Here is a 19865-nt window from a genome sequence, read left to right on the forward strand (position 1 = left end):
ATGGTTGGATTGCTCTTATGTGCCTGTGTCCCTTGTTTGTGCCTTTTTAATGGACCATTTGAGTCTGAAATAAAATAAATCAATACACAGTACACAATCTACCGTAAAGCGATATACACACCATTTAAAATGAAATATTAACCTTTGTCCTGTGACAATGGAATTCACCGTGGAGGTATTCATACCCTCATACAGCCTGCTGCAGCCTTATCAAAAATAAACATGCACTCATTGAATCCTTAGGACAGTATCTCAAAATGAGTAACAGAGCTGCAAATATTTTAATCTACCTAGCCCTGGCAGAAGTATAGTTCAAAGCACCTGATGGAAGTTGGGTCCACACACCCTTTTTAGAATTTAAACTAAGTGAGAAGAAAACACATTTTCAAGGTAAGAGAGGATTCAGGTAATTCCTTTATTGTTACAAAAAAAAAATACAGAATAAAATAGCAACAAAACACAGGACCTAAAAAGCAAGAACAAGAAAAACATACACAGACAGAATAGCACTTACACCGAGTAACATGCAGTATATACATTTTGACAGCATTCCTTTAAGGGATTCCGTCAGGCTGTGTGTTTCTTCTTGATCCTTTTGCTTTTAAATATAGGTGATCTTAGAAACTGGGTGTCACTAAACTTGTCCCCACGCCTCATTTTCCTATGAAGGGCACATACACACAAACAAGAACACATTAATCCAATATGGCTGTGTTCTAAAACAATGATCAATAACTAATCTCATATTCATGATAATGCTTACCCGTTAATAGGTGGTTCTTTGTAGGAGACCTTGGCTCCCCTTCGACGTGATCGACCAGATTCTGCATCAGTTGTCCAGTTGGTATTTGTTAAGCTCTTCATGGGTCTGCCCTCTGTAATTGTGAGATAGACACACATTAAACCAAAGTATTGCCTACCGTAATAGGACTGTAAATGTAGCGTTACCCTAACTGTTTGAAATAATGCAGTTGCATGTCCATATGCTATTTGGCTGTTTATTACCATATGAAAAGCGTACCTAGGGACTGGCTCGACATTGATGGTAATGCCTCTTGATATATTTCCATGGTGCAAGAGGGTCGCCTTGAAGGGGGACTTGACACAGAAGTATCAATGGGGAAAGGGCTTGCGTGATCAAAATCTAGGGATTCCCATGGAGGTCTTTCATCTGCCAGTAATTCCGTCTGTCGGGAGGGTAAGGCCTCAGATTGATTAGAGTTCACAGGGTAAACAAAGGTTTGTTGTTTAGTAAACAAACCAGATTTAGAGTTTGTTGACTTCAAAGAAGTCTCCTTGTCTCCTTGACCAGGGCATGTAGAAATGACAAAAGTGTCCCTACTTTTGATGTTGTCGTCATGATTTGGTTGACCTTTTGAGATGGCAGATCCACTGGTAATATGTATGGCATCACCAGTTACTTCTGGGTAACTGCTTTCAGGGGAAGGAGGAAGTTCTGGTGGTTGATCTTCAACTTCCAAAGCCTTGCTGTTATCAGTACCATCATCTTCAAAATGCTGTGTGTATACAGTTTGGATTTGATCCACACAGCTACTACGGTTGTGTTCATCCAACACCTGATCTTCATCACCAGGCAACTTTTTACTTCTTGGGACGTTTCCTGGCCTCTTCTCCTTTGAAGATACATTTGGCTTTTTCTTTTGCAGGGCTTTCTTCTCTTTTGATTTGCCGGTCTTACCTTTCTTGGATTTCCTAGATGTCGCCTGCTTCTCGTCGGCAAGGAAGTCGCTCATTTTCCAGGGTTTTACCACTGCAGGGGGCTCCAAAGAAACCTCAAGAGGGACTAAGGCCTCCTCATTACAGCTTTTCAAGGTTTCTGTTGCAATGTCTGCATGGGATGAATTTGGTTCTTGGAGTGTGCTTATAACTCTGATGCTTTGCTCTTGTTGGTCGTCATCTGCAAAGAAGTCACTCCAGTCATCAAAATAGGAGTTTCTCCTCTCAGTACTGCCTCTGCCCCGTGACCCAAGTGGGTTCTTTTCCCTTCTCTTCACTTTAGTGCTTTGATTTGTTGCAGAGAGTGAACGTGTAGTCCTGCGCTTCTTGTCAGAGTTTTTCACGAGGGCAGGCTCGATAAACATCTGATCTTCCTGTGCCTCAGAACCAGTGTCCATGACTGTAATAGAGTCTGCTTTCTGATCTGTAATCACTAAGGGATCAGTCCTTTGGCTCCTTTTCACTGCTGCTCTGTCTGAGATTACATAAGTCTTTCGATTCAGTGAATTGCTCTTCTGACACTGTGGCAATACATCCGTTTTCATGTTGTGCCGTGTTTCTGATGAATCCTCTTCCGACGAGGCGTCCTCCCCGATCCCTCCAAACTCATGAGGTTTACTGAACCCATCCATATGGGGGTTTGAAGAGATAATATAGGTTTTTCTTGAGAGGTCCCCAGTACTTTTATGTGAACTAAGAGTCATCCTGTTCATTTTTCGAGAAGTGAAGTGAGTTTTCCTGCGGGGAGCGACAAAGTCAGTGTCCCCATTCCCAGTGTTCAACGCAGAGTCAACATCAGCATTTGCGCTGTGAACATTCAGCTCCACCTCAGATGACAGTCCCTGCCTTTCAGTGAGTACAACAGCCACTGATGCTTTCTCAATCACCTCAGTTCTGTTGTGGGCTTCGCCCTGTCCTGTGTCATATGAATCCTCTGAATTTGTCCCTGTAGTGTTCTGATGACCTCTCCTATTTTTGCTGGTCTTGGTGTCTACGGTTACTATTGGGGCAACACTATCAACAACTGTCATGTCCATTTCTGTGTTACAAACCAAAGTTTGCTGATGCATTGCCTCCTCTTCCACAATTTCCTTTTGCTTTTTTGAAAGACGTTTGGGCAATAAGCAGTCAGACGATGCGATAGAATTGATAGATTTGCGGAGCTCATCATGATGAGATATTGTGTCCTGTTCAGTGTTGATGTTAGACTGTGAAGTCCTCCAGGAGGCAGCCTTGGAGTCCCTAGGTGGTTTGGCATGCGCTTGGAGCAAACTTCCAAACATTTCCCTCTCCATCCCATCTGTTTACAAACAGAAATCAACTTTTAATTGACAGGTTTTTCTCAATTTTTAAAAAAATCATATCTGCCGAATCATAACTTCACAATATGCAACTTAAAAAAATTGCTAGAAACAACACGTTTACCACCACATACCACATAGACAGCAATGAACCACATGGCCTATTGAGGCACAGCTACATGGCCACACTGAAGTATGCATTGCCAGTACAGTTTGCACAGTTAGCATCCACTATAAGTATATTTGATCTTTTTTTGTTCTTACCAATACGAAGAACTATAATAGAGTTACTCTATACAGTATGGTGTCAAGCTTTTAGCTACTGAAATATCATTAAAAACTCATCAGAATGTAAAGGAAGAAACAGATGGTTCCAGTCTTACATACCTTCAGCATGGTCTGCATCTGCATCTTCATCTTCATCAAAACTCTCCTAAACACCATTAAACATGCAAAATTAGCCATAAACTTCCAGTTTCCAACATTAATGGTTTCAATTAAGCTTTCATTCAAACACTCTTGTAACACTCAAGTCTTCCTGATCACCACATTTCTTACATTTTCGTCGTCCATCAGGTTGGTTGCCATGGGAAGGCTCTTGTAACAGGTGTTGTAGAAATGTTGAATGATGGCAAACTGTAGTGAGAAGTACATTTGGTCCCATTCATTTTGTATCAAACTGTTTTTTCTTCTTCAATTTAGCATGGGTACAAAGCAACTACACACATGCTTAATTAATCAATAAGCACTTTCAGATAACTCACCATTTTCTTTTTTTTATGCCTCTGGATAGCAAGGTCAAAGTTCAGAGCTAGTATACGTTGCCGCAGTAACACAGTCTCTTGTATCAGCTGTCTGGTCTTGTCACTCTGAACAGCAAGGGCTTTAGCCAAGGCCTTATTGTTGCCTTTAAGTGAAACCTTAAAAAATGAGGATGTGTCTGGAGGATAAATCACACAGAGGATTACCATTACATGACATAAAGCCTTCAACTCTATTCATACCTATAGTTCAACAGAATCACACAAGAATGTTAATGTTACATTTCACATATATACTCAGAATTGATGAGATATCTGACTGCAATATGCAATGTGATATAGATATGCACAATGGACTATACAACAACTTTAAAAAAATTAACAAACACTCATGAACCTACTGAGTATTTTTGCCTTTATTTTTGAGGCAAAAACAGATGAATGTTTAGCAGCACTGTTTGGGGTCCTCGCTCGCTTCTCCGTTAACGTTACCATGATGAAGCAGGCTAAAAGCAGACCTGTCAGAATCAGAAAGCATAGACATGAATATTCAAAACAAGTTATTAACTGATGTCTCAATGTCATAAAAGTAAATTAGGCGTTAACTTTGGCAGGGTGGTGCTAGGATAACTTTGCTAGTTAACCTAAGCTGCTATTATCCTAACATTTTCTAACTTGGCCGGCAAGCTAAAAGTGGAGTTAAAGCTGAAAAGCCTAGCGAATTTGTTTCTGAACAAAATATACATACTCGTAACATAGCAATGGTGGTATCGTTAGAGATATTTGGTGTTAAGAGGGCTAGGGGACAATACAGATCGCAGATAGTAATTTTACGGATCAATATACCTTCGATTCAAATGTAAACATCGAAGACGTGACTAGCACGCTAGCCAAATTGACGCGCTGGACCGCCGTTTCGTCTCAAATATCTAACGTATGCCCAGTGGACCAATCATATTGTCACAATTGCTTCATCGCCGCAATAATGAAGTTACTAAAACCGTACGCTACAAAAAAACAGTTTATCGCCACCGTGTGGACTGGAATGTGATCAAATGTGCTTCTTCCCTTTTTACTGTATACAGAGTATTATTTGCAAAAGTCCAAACATCATGTCTCCGTCAATGTTCTTTGCCTGGGGGTCCATCAGAATATTGCGATAAATCAAAATGTACAGGTGTTAATGTAGATAAGCGTCAATATCTCGGGCCTCTGTACTTTGAAGGTTACCGAGCCAATTCTGTCAATAAAAAAGGTACCAGGGCGACATCTTGTGGTGGAAATGTAACATTCCTGTTCACAAATTGCCGTTAACTCCGACACTGATGGGGGCGATAGACAGCCGTCAACGCTCTGTTTCCACCCATAGTTCTTCCCTTCCTAAATCCGAAAATATTGGACATCCATCAAGAGCAGGTATGGTGATCAATATGTAATATTTTGTCTTCTATACTGCAGTGAAGTAAATACATAATTTAGTGATTTTGAGTGCCTTGTCTTTTACGAACATTTTCGTTGATCGTCACAACAACGCGGTTGTGATTATTAGTTTCTCCAAAATAATGCCATCCTCCTTCCTCTACCCGGCCAGACCGACGTCCACGTTGGCCGATGATATTAGACGGAAATCAATCACAGTACACGCCGCACATAACGTTGCCGTCCTTACGTTGTAGTTTTTTATCCTGTCAAGTTGTATACAGATATTTGTAGTGGAGTATAAGTTAAACACTCTTGATATTACACTCCTTGAATAACAACTCGAAAGAGACTACCACTATTATAGACGTTAAGACGCATTTAACTATTCTGCGGTGATACTGATCTCGTTGTGCTTAAATATAAGGTCTTTACTACTGTTAATGGGCTGTAAGATATCCACTTCGGAGTCATCATCACTTGTGACCGTGTGCAGTGTATCAAAAGTAATGTATTTATGCTTTACGTTATTGTACAGTTATTATATCTATAAATGAAGACTGTGCAGCCACCTGGAGGAGAACGTGATGCAGACAGAAAAGACTTCACGTCCTGGGTGTCAGTCTGCCCTGGTGGGCTTTGGGAGGTACAGAGGAAATGGACTGGAGAGAGGAAGAAGGGTTTTGTGACCCCTGCCCTGGGCTCAGTGTGCAAGGTCAGGGTGCACCTCAAAGGAAGCTCTGAAAAAGATCCACCAAGGCAGCATTCTGACAAGACTGAGGAATCAAGCAGCCTCTCTACAGTGCAGGCTACCTCCTACCCTCGCACTCTAGAGTCTGTGCTGCAGATTCCCTTGGAGGAGTGGGTCCTGTTGCGGCTTGGGGAAGGCCAGTGTGATGTCATAGAGGGATGTCTGGAGGGTATGAAAGCTGAGGAGGTGTGCGAGGTAAGTGAAAATCAGCAGGTTCAGTCACGCACACACCACAGTCACACATCAATCTAAATATAGCTCAGTGCATTACAGACATATGAGCACACAGTGTAGACATGCACACGTTTGTCCATTTCATACTCGATCCATGTGGAATGTAAGCAAATGTAAACATTTGTTCTTCTCTGTCCCAGTTTCAAGTGATGCCTTTTAATAAGGATTCCATGCCCAAGCTTACTGGGACCAGCGCACAGGCAGAGGATCAAGAAGCCTGCAAAGGGGGAAGTACACCTTACCACTGGGGAATATACACAATAGAGCTCCATTCTTTTACCCCTGGCAAAGAATCATGGGAGATGACGTCTGGGGAGAAGTGGACATGGGTTAAGTCCCACAAAGAAAGGGGTGGCCAGAGGTTTGGGACAGGGGACGTGTGGGGGGCATCAGACAGCTACTGTAAGGCAATGAAGCTGCTTATCACCTTAACCGAAAGGAGGAATGGCGACAAGGGCATTAAGAAGGACGATAAAGAGGAAGAGGGGGATGCAGAAGCAGGTGCTGTAGCTGCTGCGGACTGTGATGAAGAAGAGCACGGTAGAGAGTTGGCGGCTGCCTCTGAGCAGGGCCACGTCCCCACAGATGAGGAATACACAGGCTTGAAAGCGGAGCTCCACTCCAATCTCTCCCTCTGCCAGCTTAGGCTGAACCAGCCTGCCAAGGCCAGAGCCAGCAGCTTGAATGCCACCCAGCTGGACCCAACGAGCACCAAGGCCTGGTATCGACTGGGTCAGGCCAGCCTTCTGGTTGGTGAGCTGCAGGATGCCCGTATGGCTTTTGGGAAAGTTCTAGAACTTCAGCCCAACTCAGTGTCTGCCCGTCAGGCTTTGAAACAAGTGAACGTGAAGGAGAAAGAGGTGGACAGCAAGCTAGGCCAAAGATTAAGCAAGATGTTCTCCTAATGTATTTGTGCTTGGAACTGGGAATGGCTTGAAGTATTGTCACTGTGTCACAATATGATTACATAATGTATGTGACAAAGTCTCGCTAATGCAAAGGTCTTTGTTCCACTTAAGAAGAGTAACACTGGCTTAATCTTCATTGCTCCTGAAGATGACACTGTAAAACATAGCCAGATACCTTCTTTTTTTTTTTTTTTACCATACCATGACATGTTAGAGTTTCTTTTATTGCGGAATGAATTCTGACCAACTGTTTCTAGAGGGAAAATGTACAGGTTTTGACTGTGTAGAGGCCTTATTGGGATGTGTGTGTGTGTGTGTGTGTGTGTGTGTGTGGGTGGGTGTGTCTGTCTGGGCGTGGGCGCGCGTGTGTGTGTGTGTGTGTGTGTGTGTGTCTGCGCATGTGTGTGTATTTGTATGTGTGTGTGTATTTTGCATATGGATGTTGTTCAGGCTTATTGAAAGCATCAGTGATTACAGAATGTCAATTAAAGAATATTTATGCCACACTTCCATGCTGACATTTATTTCATGAAGTAATGATTGATAAAGGATCTGGAGATCACACATGCTTTACCTTCTCTCGAGTTTCTCGGGTTTTACTATTTATTGGTATGTGTTTTTTTATTTTTTTTTTATTCTATAAACTACTGACAACATTTCTCCCAAATTTCAAATACAAATATTGTCATTTAGAGCATTTATTTGCAGAAAAATGCCGTCTTGGCATGCTGTCCACTAGTCTTTCACATTGCCGTTGGGTGACCACTCCTGGCGCAAAAATTCAAGCAGCTCGGCTTTGTTTGATGGCTTGTCCTGGAAGAAAACTTGCTTCCCTCTGCTCTGACAATGATCCCCAACTCTGAGGAGTATTTTTTCCAGCAGGACAATGCTCCATGCTACACAGCCAGGTAAGTGAAGGTGTGGATGAAGGACCACCAGGTCAGGACCCTGCCATGGCAAGACCAATCTCCAGACCTGAATCCCATTGAAAACCTCTGGAATGTGATCAAGTGGAAGATGGATGGTCACAAGCCATCAAACAAAGGCCGAGCTGCTTGAATGTTTGCGCCAGGAGTGGCATAAAGTCACCTAACGGCAATGTGACACATACCAATAATGAGTAAAACCAGAGAAACTGATCATTTTGAAGTGGTCTCTTAATTTTTCCCAGTGCTGTATATACACACACAATTAATCAATGATGTAACACATGTTCATAATAATGATGGGGACAAAGGGCAAAACACTGTCCACTCCACTAATGTCATCGCCAATTTCTGCCAGATTAAACTGACCACCTATGGCTCTGAAACTGCACAGATAGCAGAACAGCAGAACACAAATATTAGTTAGATATATTTAATACCTGGATAAGTGGATGTTTAAAATCTGACACAAATCCCTATGAAATGTGCTACATACAACAGGTATACAACATTTCTAAGTAACCTTGTGAAACCTCCTGAACTTGCAAATGTTGTTTGAAACCATCGATCCATGAAGTTTAGTAGTCTGTATCTGTTTACCACACGAGGAAAGTGATCAAGTAGAGCTACTAACGTAAGTTAACTTACTTGTAACATGTCCTGAAATAAACACTTGATTGAACTGAAAGATACGGGGTATGTAAGGTATGTAGAATATTAGCTGTTATTGGTACATCAGGACTGAATAACCAACTTTGTGTTAGTGTGGAGGTTAATATTAGAAAGCTAACGTAACTCGTTTGCTAAGTCTCCTTTACAGTGCTTGATACGTTATTTGCACCCTTCACTCAAAATCGTACTGTATTTTCGGAAGATAAGATAATAGTGCCTTAACATTTTGTAACATTTGTGTCTGTGTATGTCTCAGTTTGCTATCTACATTTTTTGGTGAGGTTACTGTGATGGTGAATAAGTCAGGCAGACCTTTGGCAAATGTAGTACAAAGTGACTGCCAACTGCTTTGTTTCATTACCTCCTCCAGAGCGAAACTCCTATACCCCAAGTAGCTTGCCGTGATCGTATAGTGGTTAGTACTCTGTGTTGTGGCCGCAGCAACCCCGGTTCGAATCCGGGTCACGGCACAAGTCTGTGACGGCTTGGGTTGGTTTTTAAGGAGCTTCAAAATACTGTCTAATGTCCTCGTTGGAATATACCCATATTTGTCATTAAACCACGTGCTTGCAATACCCCCCAGTTTAGCAAGGAGTGACCACTAACTTGGAAAGTTGAAATGATTGGTCGTTCCATATCTAGGCCTTGTAGTTACAAACTGAAACTATATGTCAATGAACAAATACTGTTTTCAACAGTGATCGTGGATTACGCTGTAGAATTTTGAAAGGTACTTTCAGAATAAACCTTTGGTATACCTACATGGAACAACTCATAAAGTTAATAAATGAAGGCCTGCCGTGAGTCCTAACACACCACCTTGTGATCGCAACCCAAGTAGCTTGCCGTGATCGTATAGTGGTTAGTACTCTGCGTTGTGGCCGCAGCAACCCCGGTTCGAATCCGGGTCACGGCACAGGTCTGACATTGAGATGACTTGATTGGGATTTTGGGGTACTTTCAGAATAAACCTTTGGTATACCTACATGACACAAGTCATAAAGTTATAAGTTAAACAAATGAAGGTCTGTCTTCAGTCCTCCAGTGTGACACGTGCTTCATACAGTGAGACCTGGATTGGTTTGAAATAGTTTGACCCATGTCACTTATAGTGCTTGTCCATTTTATGGCCAACTGGTCACTGCAGAACAATGTCACAAAGCAATCTGGGTCACAAAGAAATGGTTAGGAATTTGGTCTTAAAACTAGTGAGCTAACAACCTATCCGGCATGCAAATATTGCAAAAACAGTGCCGTTGACACTGATAAAAGCCTGCTAGCAAAACGTGCTAGCTTCTCTTCTCTTCTTTAGAAAAAATAATTCATTGTAGTTTAGGTGTTCAGTTTGTGTTCTTAGTTCAGGGTCATGTGACGTCAAAGGTGATCTGTGCACATTTGTAATGGTCTGCTGCGCGCCACTAGAGTTCCAAAGCAAAATTCAAGAAGCTGTGATAGTGATTGCTTGTAAATGAACTCGCTGTTAATAGATGCAATCGAAGACTACGGGACACTTGATTAAAGAACATTTTCCAATTTTCCTTTGTGGACAAAAGCATATCTGAAAAGTTTGCATAATGTGGTTGTTGCACAGTGAGCCGTCAGCCTGTTCGTTGGATGTGTAGAGAAAAGTCAGTGACACAATTGCTTGTTAATTTAGATTTATCAGTGAACTAGTCTAGTTCTGTGGAATAATTGGCATGTAATGTATGGTATAAGTATGTTGTCTTTATTATTTTGATGCTATTTTATTCACTCTTTAACTAACGCTATTCTTCAAAACTCAGTTAATTTGACCGGCGATCAAGTTAAGTAATTTGTAGGTAAGGTTTGTTCCAAAGAAGTGTTAGCCAACTCAACATCGAAATGTCACCATTAAGAGGGACGTGTGTATTTCACTTCAGTTTCTGGAATCTGGTTAGAAAAGACTGTAAAATGCCATCATCCGGAATCGAACCAGGGCAATTAGATTTATAGAGCAACGCTTTAGTCCCTTGAGCTCTACAGCATGTAGACGTATGCATAATTGTCTCTATTTCATCATATACGTATATGGCAGGGAAAAGTTGTGGTTGTCACGAGAAGTGTTCTCCATTATAGATAATTTCGATAGAAAGGCTCAGTTCATTTATTTAGCCTATTTTAATGCATTTTCGATTCAGCGTGTTGCTGTCGCCTGTTGAACCGCAATTGTTTCATTGAAGACAGACAGACGACAGTCCAGCCTCTGGCTAAATTGACCAATCGCTGAGAGGGCAGCAGACGAGCCTTCACAACCTACCCACATTTCTCTTAACTTACTCGGCAATAATCATGTGACGGCAAAGTAGTAGCCAAGTCTACTACAGTGAAAGACCGCCTGATCTCCGCTGCTCAGTGTTGCATGCAAAGCTTGACTGAAGGTCACACATACTCACCGACCGGTACAGAATTAAAGAAGACGCAGTGGGTGAAAGATAGGCTTGATCTGTAGATAAGACATCCGATTTTAAAGTACACGGTAAGTTTGATTAGTTATTGCTATGTCATTTTGTCTTAATATTTATATTGCATTGCATTGTGTTCACTAGTTGACAACAAATGTGGTCATATTATGGTTTGAAGAACCTCATTTTGGGAGCAATTCAGTGTATTTCGGTGTTCTACCAATTGGCATGATGAACCTCTGCAGAATACAGTTCTCGATGTCCAAAGCTTTGCACTGTAATGCAAGCTTGCTGCCTATTTCTTCCGAATCAAAAATCTAGCAACTAGGACGCTGTAAATGAGGATTTATGCAAGTTATTGAAGTTATAACATATAGCTTCTGCACCTTGTTTTGTGACGATAGTTTGCGTCGGATTCATACGACTAACTTATAGATTTTGCTTTGACAACATCTCAGCGTCTCAGTCATTTGAATATATTTATCAAAAATATATGTTAACATGTTATCTGCTATCTACACTTATCTGTTGCAATTGCCCTTTGAAGTTTGTGTTATTCCCAGTTGATTGTGAAAACCACAATTGCGGAGGGGGGCGCACGAAGCTCTCCGTTCAGTAAACTAATTATTTTGACGGTGTAGTTACTATGGGATTGATTATTAAATAAACTCATTTAGGGTTTAACAATATTAGTAACGTTCTTTATTGATAGTTCTTTTGCACATTACGAAGATCAGAATAATGGAGTGTGTGCAAACAGGGAATCGTTTGTTAAAATGAAGATGAAGAAATCTAAAGTAGACTGAATAGTCTTTTTTTAGGTTGCCATTACCAAGACATATTACAGAGATCGCTGTAATTCATATAGTATTCTTTTAACAAAAAGGTCAGTTGTTAATCATAAAAGACCTCTAACATAGGAATGACATTTTTCCATTCTGTGGTGAAACTTTGAAAAACGGTAATGCCCCATTGTGTCTGACAGACTATAGAAGTTGCAGAAATTGGTCTTAGTTTACTGAAAGATCTGGCAGGCACCCCTGAATCCATTTACAGAGAATCCAGTTTTTGTGTTTTGCATGCAGCAATGACAATTATGTATTGTTTATTCATGTTGTAGGAAAAAGGACCTTGTTGGAGTATCGCAAAGGCAAACTGCTTGGTTTTAGCAGGAGGGAGCAGGGAATGGTGGATCAGTTTCTTGCCAGAAAAGAGACCTCCCTGCCTTACTCTTGTTCCTCACCAAGCTTCAGTTCCTCAACTATGGTTACAGACGAGGGTGGTTATCAAATGCTGCCCTCGCCGTTCTCGGAGGATGACCTGAGTGACACCTCCAGCCTGCGGTCCTGCTCTAGCCCCGAATCACAGGTGCTGGGCTCCAGCTATGGCAGCAGCTCCAGCTATGGCAGCAGCTCCAGCGGCGAGAGCCAGGATGGGCTGCTGGACTTCTTGCTTTCTCAGGCTTCTCTACACAATGCCTCTTCCACCACCAGCATCGCCAGCACGGTTCCACCTCTTCTGCCCATGGGGCTTGCCTGGGAGTCACGGCGGGAACGGACGGCCAAAGAGGAGAGTTTTGACTTCCCAATATTTCCAGCAGATCTGGAGGACCATGCCAGGCTTTTGTTCCAGCCTACTCTGGAGGAGATTGAGGAGTTCCTGGAGGAGAACATGGAGGTGGTGGCTCTTAAGCAGGAGGCCAGTGAGGAGACCCTACTAGAGGCTAAAGACTATGTCCTTGGGTGTGATGCTTTTGCACAGCACCCAGACCAAACTGTTTCCACCAATGGTGATGTGGTTATTGATGACACTGAGAATGAGAATGCAGAGGTCTTGACAGGCTCCTCCTTGAGTGTTCCCTCGGGTGTTAAAAAGGAGGATTCCACCGACAAGTCAGTAGTGGTGGATGGTACAAGTGTACCCGTCATTTTACAAATCCAGCCCATTCAGATCAAACAGGAACAGATCCCAAATGGAGCTCCGGCACCACAGCCCACCCAGCCAGCCTCAGACATCAAAATCACCCAACTCCTGGTCAATATCCAGGGCCAGACTTTTGCACTGGTTCCTCAGGTGGTACCACCAGCGAATAATAGCAACTCATCCTCAAAGTTTGTCCGTATTGCCCCTGTTCCTATTGCAGCAAAGCCCATGGGTTTGGGAGAGGGTGGCATTGGGCAGGGCACAGGCCTCCTAGTTGGGAGCCAGAAGTTCCAGAAAAGCTCTGTGGCAGACCTCATCAAAATGCACAAATGCACCTTCCCAGGTTGTGCCAAGATGTACACCAAAAGTAGCCACCTGAAGGCTCACCTCCGGAGGCACACAGGAGAGAAGCCCTTTGCCTGCACCTGGCCTGGATGTGGCTGGAGGTGAGAGAGAGAGAGAGAGAGAGAGAGAGAGAGAGAGAGAGAGAGAGAGAGAGTTGTGGTTTGTCATTCAATCAGTTATAATGCCAAAAGATTGTATGTTAAAATTAGGTCCACTTTCCATTCCTTCTTCCTAAGCTCCCAAACATATTTCTGTGGATAGCTGAAAAGGTGAAAATAAAATGAGAATACGTTCATTTAAGGAGATAAATTGTGACTTTTTAAGAGATATGGGCATTTCTTTCTCTGCACAGCCTTTAACTGATTTATGAAGTCCATCCAGTGGGACAACATTTTCTGACCATAGTCCACTCTTGACTACCCATTGATACATCCTTATAAGTAACAGATTGCACAGGGTTTTACATACAAGTAAAAGATCATGAGTGTTTTTGGTTACATTTCCCCTATCTCCATTTTTTCCCCTCTCTCACAAACCTCCAGATTAGATAAAGCCTTTGAAGTAAGGAAAGACTTTGCTCCCTCAGGCATCTGCTCTGTTTGCTCTCTGTCTGTACTTGGCTGCATGCTCTGTTAAAACACAGCCAGACTGCAGTCAAGTTCACAAAATCTAAACATGCTGATGCTACAAACACTTTAAATGAAGGAGCTGAAGCATGACATTTTATGTCAGCAGTCACTCCAATGTCAACCACACTGCCCTCTTAAGCCAATCGAATGAATGATGCAGAGTAAAACATTCACAAAGTTTGGCCTGGAATCTCTACTTTGTGATGCATTATGCATGCAAGCACTGACAGCATGGTCATATCTCAACAGACACAACATCATTCTGTGGATTGTTCTTCGGTGTTCTTTTTCTAAGTAACAGGGATCTTATATCTCATATCTCAACAGACACAACATCATTCTGTGGATTGTTCTTCGGTGTTCTTTTTCTAAGTAACAGGGATCTCTCACGCTCCTCCTCATCGCTAACAGCACGGTAGCTAATAGCTGGAGTCATCATGGCTGTCAAAAATAATATGTCAGTGCAGACATAGAACCACAGACAACAGACAGAGAGATGACACAGGTGAACAACAGTAACATCCATATGACTTGGATGTATAGGATAGATATTAAGACTGAGGTATTGTTGTATGTGGGTGGCAGAAGTGTTTGGGTATGTCGGTATCTGTCTTGGTGTCTCAGGTCAGAGTGTCTCACATTAGCCATAGTGTGCATTCATACCCTCACCCTATCATCTTGCATCGGCATAACTACTCATAGGCACTCTGGGCTCCATTGTCTTTATCAGTGACCTAGGTTAGCCTCTCAGTAGGGATAGCTGCACTGCCTCAGGACAGAATGCAGTCTTCAAAGTTGGCATCCGCGGCCTCCTCTACTTGGTCAGGAAATGGAAGTGAGGGGAAAGAAGAATGCCTCTTTGGCCGTCTGTAATTTGGCTGTCTCGTAGTTCCACGAGCATGTTTCACATTCCTTTGGTTCCCCACGAACAGAGAAAGAGGCCAAGCGACACCCACATCGTCGGCCTTTCGAGAGGCGCAAGCTCCCCTCATACTTTCAAAGTATACAGATGTAGATGTCACTGGAGTCCAACTTCTGAAGTGTGTGTGCATGTAGTTTCATATTTCTGTGCATTTGGCAGTGATAAGAATAGATGAATTTACACTCAGTTTACCTCAGAAAATAGCATATTGGTACCCTTTTCCTTACAACCACAAGTTTAGTTGGCTCATAATGCTTTTTTGTGTGATGTGCACATGTACTCAAACATTATAAACAGTGAAGGGAAGTGTTTTTGGAGTTGGTGCTTTTTTACTGAGTACACTTAAAGTTAGATTCGTTTTTGCCTTTTTCATGTTGCCCCTTATGCTGTATACACTGAATGTTGTAGTGGTTGAGTTAGAAAGCAACACTACTTTGCATTCTTGAAAGACTGTTGAATTGGCAGCTGTTACTGTTGAGGTCTGAGATTAAGTACAGTGCAATCACAGCTTGTATAATTGTAGATGATTGCTTAATGATGATGCTAAAAGCTGAGTTGGCTGTGGAATTTTGTTCCATGCATTTGTCTGTATGAAAAAAATGAATAATGTCAGATTGTGTGCATGCATGCATGTGTATAATCTGTGTGTGTGTTCCCACTGATGCTATGACATGCACATGTGTGCTCTAGAGGGCAATGAGTTTAAACTGCAGCTGGAACTCAACAAGCTCCAAAAGAGCACAGTATGAGAGCTTTGATGACTAGGAGTACCCAGTACCCAGCAGTGGGGTCAGTCCACCCATGCCCAAGGGCTTCCTCTAAACACACTCAACATCCTCAACTAACACATGCCAAGTCCTAGGAAGCAGGGAAACCTATATTGGTGGAAAGATCATAGATCTCGGGTGCACTTTGAGGCTTTCAAGAGGTGGTTAGCGCTTGTTAGATGAATAAAGGCATTGTCAATGTTACGTTTGATGAGGGCGTTAATCACGTTGATCAAGTCCAGAGAGTGTTTTTTTTAAATGAATCTCTACGTCATGCCAAGTGCTTGATGAATTTAATAGTCATGGATATCTCTTGTGGTCACTTTGTGAGGCCCAAGATTCTATTCTAAGGCCACAAGATTGAGCAGCTCTGCAGTAAAGTCCATGGTCATTATTTACTTCCAAATATGTGAATAATGATAACATATTCTAAAAGATGTGGAATAGTAGCAAGAGATGGCAATGTTACACCTGTATCATGTATAACATTTTAATTCATTGACATCCTTACAATTCCATTGTACTATAATAGATGAAACTGTTCAAGACTAATGTTGGGGGAGAAAATCAACAAATACAGTCACACTTAGATAAATGCAGAGAAAGCTGGACTTGAATAAGTAGAATGAATGAATCAGACTCCAGAGGAGAAGTGGATTAACTCCTTACTGGTCTATCAGCCAACCACTCAGCAGCCTCAATGTGTGGAACCTCAGTGATCTGACAAGGGCTGAATTTATGGTACACATGCTGTTTCAAATAAGGGTTGGCCAAGAAAGCTGTGAGCCAGTGACATTTGCCAGGACAGCTCAGACAGTGTCCTCTGACAGCACACATGCTAAATACATAGGAACATGTGAACATGCCTGGAAACATTACTATAATCTTTTCAATGATGATACTTGATGGATTATTTTATTATAAAAGATTGTCATGTTTTTGTTTGTATTAAATTAGAATACATTTTTAAAGTAAGTTTGTAAATTATGTAAACTTATGATTGTTTATGCGTATGATACGTATTATTTGGTTATCTTATAAAGCTATCTGTTTTCCACTGTTAAATATGCTACTGGTTGCATTACTGGTGAGGAGATTACAACATGTCAAATACATTTGGAAGCGTGTCGCCTGACTGACTGTGTTTTTTCTCTTGTAGGTTCTCAAGGTCAGATGAGCTCTCGCGACACCGACGCTCGCACTCAGGAGTCAAGCCATACCAGTGTCCTGTCTGTGAGAAGAAGTTTGCCCGCAGCGATCACCTGTCCAAACACATCAAAGTCCATCGCTTTCCACGAAGCAGCAGGACAGTGCGCTCTGCAAACTGACCCCAGACAACCCCCTCTCCCTGGACTGGGGCCCAGGGCGGGAGGGGCGGGGGACGGGGGAGACGGGGGAGATGGGGGACTGAGAACAAGAGAGAGTGGAGAGAGTTGAAAGGAGAAGAGGCAAAAATGAGAAAAAAATAGAACAAGGGCTGTGAAAAAGTTTGTGTGTGAGAATGAAAGACAGAACGGGTCAAACAGTATGGGAGAGTTTGCAAAAGTGAATGGGATGTGTGAATATGTGTGAAGGAAGTGTGTGTGTGTGTGTGTGTGTGTGCGTGTGTGTGTGTGTGCGTGCGTGCGTGCGTGTGCGTGCGTGCGTGCGTGCGTGCGTGCGTGCGTGCGTGCGTGTGTGTGATTGTGTTGGGAAGAGAAGTTTAAATGTGGTACTGTGATAATTTATTGAATGAAGAAAAGGCTGAAGGGAAACATTACAAACATGAAAGAACAAAATCTGTTACTTGATATGATATTCTAAGCTTTGTTTAGAGTGTATTTTTGTAGTTTTTTACTCTTTGTTTCTATTCCAAATTTTAGATGGAAAATAAATATCATAATTTAATTTTTTCAAAGTACTTTTATGTTTTATTGTTGATGTATCTGCCTATAACTAAAGCATCAACATTCCTTATCCTACTCTATGATAATGTCTCTCTTTGCCAATGTAGTTTTGCCATTTAGATCTTCGAAAACCAAAAACGTATGTTCATTTGAACTACTGATCACTGTCAGGATCATGCCATTATAAGCTATAGGCAAATGCGGGAGATCCCTTGTCTTGTGTTTTGTTGAGGGATAACTGTGATTTGCTTGAAGTCCAATTAGGTGTATGGGTCAGTTAATGACCACCGTTGATGCCCTTAAAGAAAATGTGCACATTTATGCTTATTTTACGGTACTGACATTTGGATCCTCTTTCCCATTGATGAAGAAATATGACCTTTTGTACATAGTTATAGCCTAAATAGGTGATTGAGTACATTTCTGTATATTTTTTCTGTATATGATTGTCAGTGTCTCTTGAAGTCTCACCTTGGAATATCAAAAATGCTGTACATATGCTGGGCTCTTAAGTTTGAACTATGTCCATGTCAAACAGAGTTCCTCAGTGACTTACAGTGAGTGAAAGGTAGTCATTATTTTGATTCCATAGGCAAACTCCCCCCTGCCATAACCCCAGTGACTGGATTATGTCTTGTGTTCTTTTATGGAATGCTTATTGACACTTAACAGCTACTGACATGAAGAAGGAAGAACTCCTCTATGTCACACACAAACGTCTGCCTCAGCTCTTCGCTACAGAAGTTACTGGAAGCCCTTTAAGCCTTTTTTTTGCAGGGATTGGCAGTTGTCCTGCCCTGCCTGATGAGTCCTTGCACATTTGGTTCACATTAACTGAAGACATATGGTGCTAAACTCCCCTGGACTGCCTTGATTTCATCTCCCTACCATCCCCCGTCTCTTTCTCTAGATGTGAATGGTAGAGCGGATTACACCTGGCCTTTCCCAACATGAGGGAAAGTCAGTCTGGTGTGCACCTGGCCAATGGATAGATGACTGCAGTATTGGAAAATGTAGTAATAGTTTGGCAATGGGGGCTGGATAGCAGATAAGATTTACACAGTTGCAACAGTGTGGATCATCCGTTATTGAAGTGGGCAGTTGATGAGGCCTAAATTGTATGACCTCAAGGCCTTCTGCAGAAATATTTATCCAGTGTATATTTTTTTACTAAAGTAATTGATGTGAGCAGTGGCTGCGTCTGAGAGAAAACTGATCAGAAAGTTGATTCCCTGTGCAATCTTCAGACCTCTTTGTTTTGATTTGAAGTATGCTTGTCAAGGTTGCAAGACTGGTTTCTCGCAAATGATTTCCTAAAATCCCCTGAAATGTGTAAGATGATAATCTGAGATGTGTATGCAAGCGGCAGTCTAAAGGATCCTGGCCTTAAAATAGGCTTTTTCCCTTGCACACTGATCGACATCCTTTTGGTCATCTCACTAAGGCTATGAATTTAATTATTTGCAAATGAACGCAGGGTATGTCGATCATTTTCTTTTTGTCTTTTGTTCTTGTTTGCACCAGGGCAAGATGATGCATGCATGAGAGTGGCTAAGATCAAGGTGTGAGCTATGCACAGTCAGAGACACATTCCGTTCAGTCCATTTCAAACTCTTGTACTAGCAGGTGCTTGTTGGCACTACTGAATGTATGTAAATGAGAGGAACGATGTGTACTATGTCACAGGAACAGAGATACTCCTCACATAATGTATCTTAATCTGCGGCAGTGTAAATTGAGAATTGTAAAAAGTGTACATAATTCAGTACAAATAAATATATTTTCCCCTTGGTTCTTCTTAAGATGCATTTACAAATAAATTGAAAAGAACTATATGATTGTCTTCTTCGTTGTGCTACCTCAAATACATATGCACATAATATCTAATAGTGAAAAACATTATCTACTATGCATTTACAGTGGCATGGGCACCACTGGTCAAAAGTTCTGTTACTGTGAAGAGCGAAGCGAGTAAAAGATGACCCGATTTCCAAAAGGCATAGTTAAAGATGATACATTTCTTTAATATTTAAAGCAAGACTACTTTTTCAAAATAACAAAAAAGGAAAAGGGCCCTGTCACCCTGCATGGTCTGTACTTAGTAACACTCCCTTTGGCAAGTATCGCAGCTTGTAAATGCTTTTTGTATCCAGCTAGGATTTTCTTTTTTCCTTGCAAAAGTTGTCTAGTTCTGTGAGATTCTTGGGCCATCTTGCCCTGCTTTTTGATGATGTCGGTGGGCCTTGGCAAAATCTTCCGTT

At 41.9% G+C, this 19865-nt stretch overlaps 3 protein-coding genes and 2 non-coding genes across 6 annotated transcripts; 4 read left to right on the forward strand and 1 right to left on the reverse strand.

The window, feature by feature from the left end:
• Positions 1 to 396: 396 nt before the first annotated feature.
• On the reverse strand, positions 397 to 4718 carry sgo2 (shugoshin 2). 2 transcript variants are annotated; one of them, XM_012820714.3, is made up of 8 exons: positions 4646 to 4718; positions 4201 to 4317; positions 3803 to 3978; positions 3597 to 3674; positions 3426 to 3471; positions 1022 to 3037; positions 764 to 875; positions 397 to 661 (listed from the first exon to the last, which is right to left on the reverse strand). In XM_012820714.3, the coding sequence occupies exons 2-8, from the start codon at positions 4292 to 4294 to the stop codon at positions 568 to 570; spliced, it is 2616 nt and encodes an 871-aa protein (XP_012676168.2). In that variant the 5' UTR covers positions 4295 to 4317; positions 4646 to 4718; the 3' UTR covers positions 397 to 567. The 2 variants fall into 2 exon arrangements, with proteins under 2 accessions (XP_012676168.2, XP_031422605.1); XM_031566745.2 differs by lacking the exon at positions 4646 to 4718 and adding an exon at positions 4548 to 4607.
• A 416-nt stretch (positions 4719 to 5134) lies between these two features.
• On the forward strand, positions 5135 to 7615 carry fkbpl (FKBP prolyl isomerase like). Its single transcript, XM_012820743.3, has 3 exons — positions 5135 to 5215; positions 5757 to 6164; positions 6344 to 7615. The coding sequence occupies exons 2-3, from the start codon at positions 5772 to 5774 to the stop codon at positions 7106 to 7108; spliced, it is 1158 nt and encodes a 385-aa protein (XP_012676197.1). The 5' UTR covers positions 5135 to 5215; positions 5757 to 5771; the 3' UTR covers positions 7109 to 7615.
• A 1492-nt stretch (positions 7616 to 9107) lies between these two features.
• Positions 9108 to 9179, forward strand: trnah-gug. Its single transcript has one exon. It is a non-coding gene; the product is annotated as a tRNA-His (tRNA).
• A 374-nt stretch (positions 9180 to 9553) lies between these two features.
• Positions 9554 to 9625, forward strand: trnah-gug. Its single transcript has one exon. It is a non-coding gene; the product is annotated as a tRNA-His (tRNA).
• Positions 9626 to 10956: 1331 nt separating this feature from the next.
• Positions 10957 to 19424, forward strand: klf15 (Kruppel-like factor 15). The gene is made up of 3 exons (XM_012820860.3): positions 10957 to 11206; positions 12253 to 13501; positions 16878 to 19424. Exons 2-3 carry the CDS (start codon positions 12318 to 12320, stop codon positions 17044 to 17046), a joined length of 1353 nt encoding a protein of 450 aa, XP_012676314.1. The 5' UTR covers positions 10957 to 11206; positions 12253 to 12317; the 3' UTR covers positions 17047 to 19424.
• Positions 19425 to 19865: the final 441 nt, after the last annotated feature.

The sequence above is a fragment of the Clupea harengus genome, chromosome 4 (genome assembly GCF_900700415.2).
Source record: "Clupea harengus chromosome 4, Ch_v2.0.2, whole genome shotgun sequence".
NCBI lineage: Eukaryota > Metazoa > Chordata > Actinopteri > Clupeiformes > Clupeidae > Clupea > Clupea harengus.

Coding starts and splice junctions, on each gene's coding strand:
- sgo2 (XM_012820714.3), bottom strand. CDS start 4,294: ATGGTAACGTTAACGGAGAAGCGAGCGAGGACCCCAAACAGTGCTGCT. Junction 3,038..3,425: donor AGATGCAGACCATGCTGAAG/GTATGTAAGACT, acceptor GTTTGTAAACAG/ATGGGATGGAGAGGGAAATG. Junction 662..763: donor AAAGAACCACCTATTAACGG/GTAAGCATTATC, acceptor TGCCCTTCATAG/GAAAATGAGGCGTGGGGACA.
- fkbpl (XM_012820743.3), top strand. CDS start 5,772: ATGAAGACTGTGCAGCCACCTGGAGGAGAACGTGATGCAGACAGAAAA. Junction 6,165..6,343: donor AAGCTGAGGAGGTGTGCGAG/GTAAGTGAAAAT, acceptor TCTCTGTCCCAG/TTTCAAGTGATGCCTTTTAA.
- klf15 (XM_012820860.3), top strand. CDS start 12,318: ATGGTGGATCAGTTTCTTGCCAGAAAAGAGACCTCCCTGCCTTACTCT. Junction 13,502..16,877: donor TGGCCTGGATGTGGCTGGAG/GTGAGAGAGAGA, acceptor TTTCTCTTGTAG/GTTCTCAAGGTCAGATGAGC.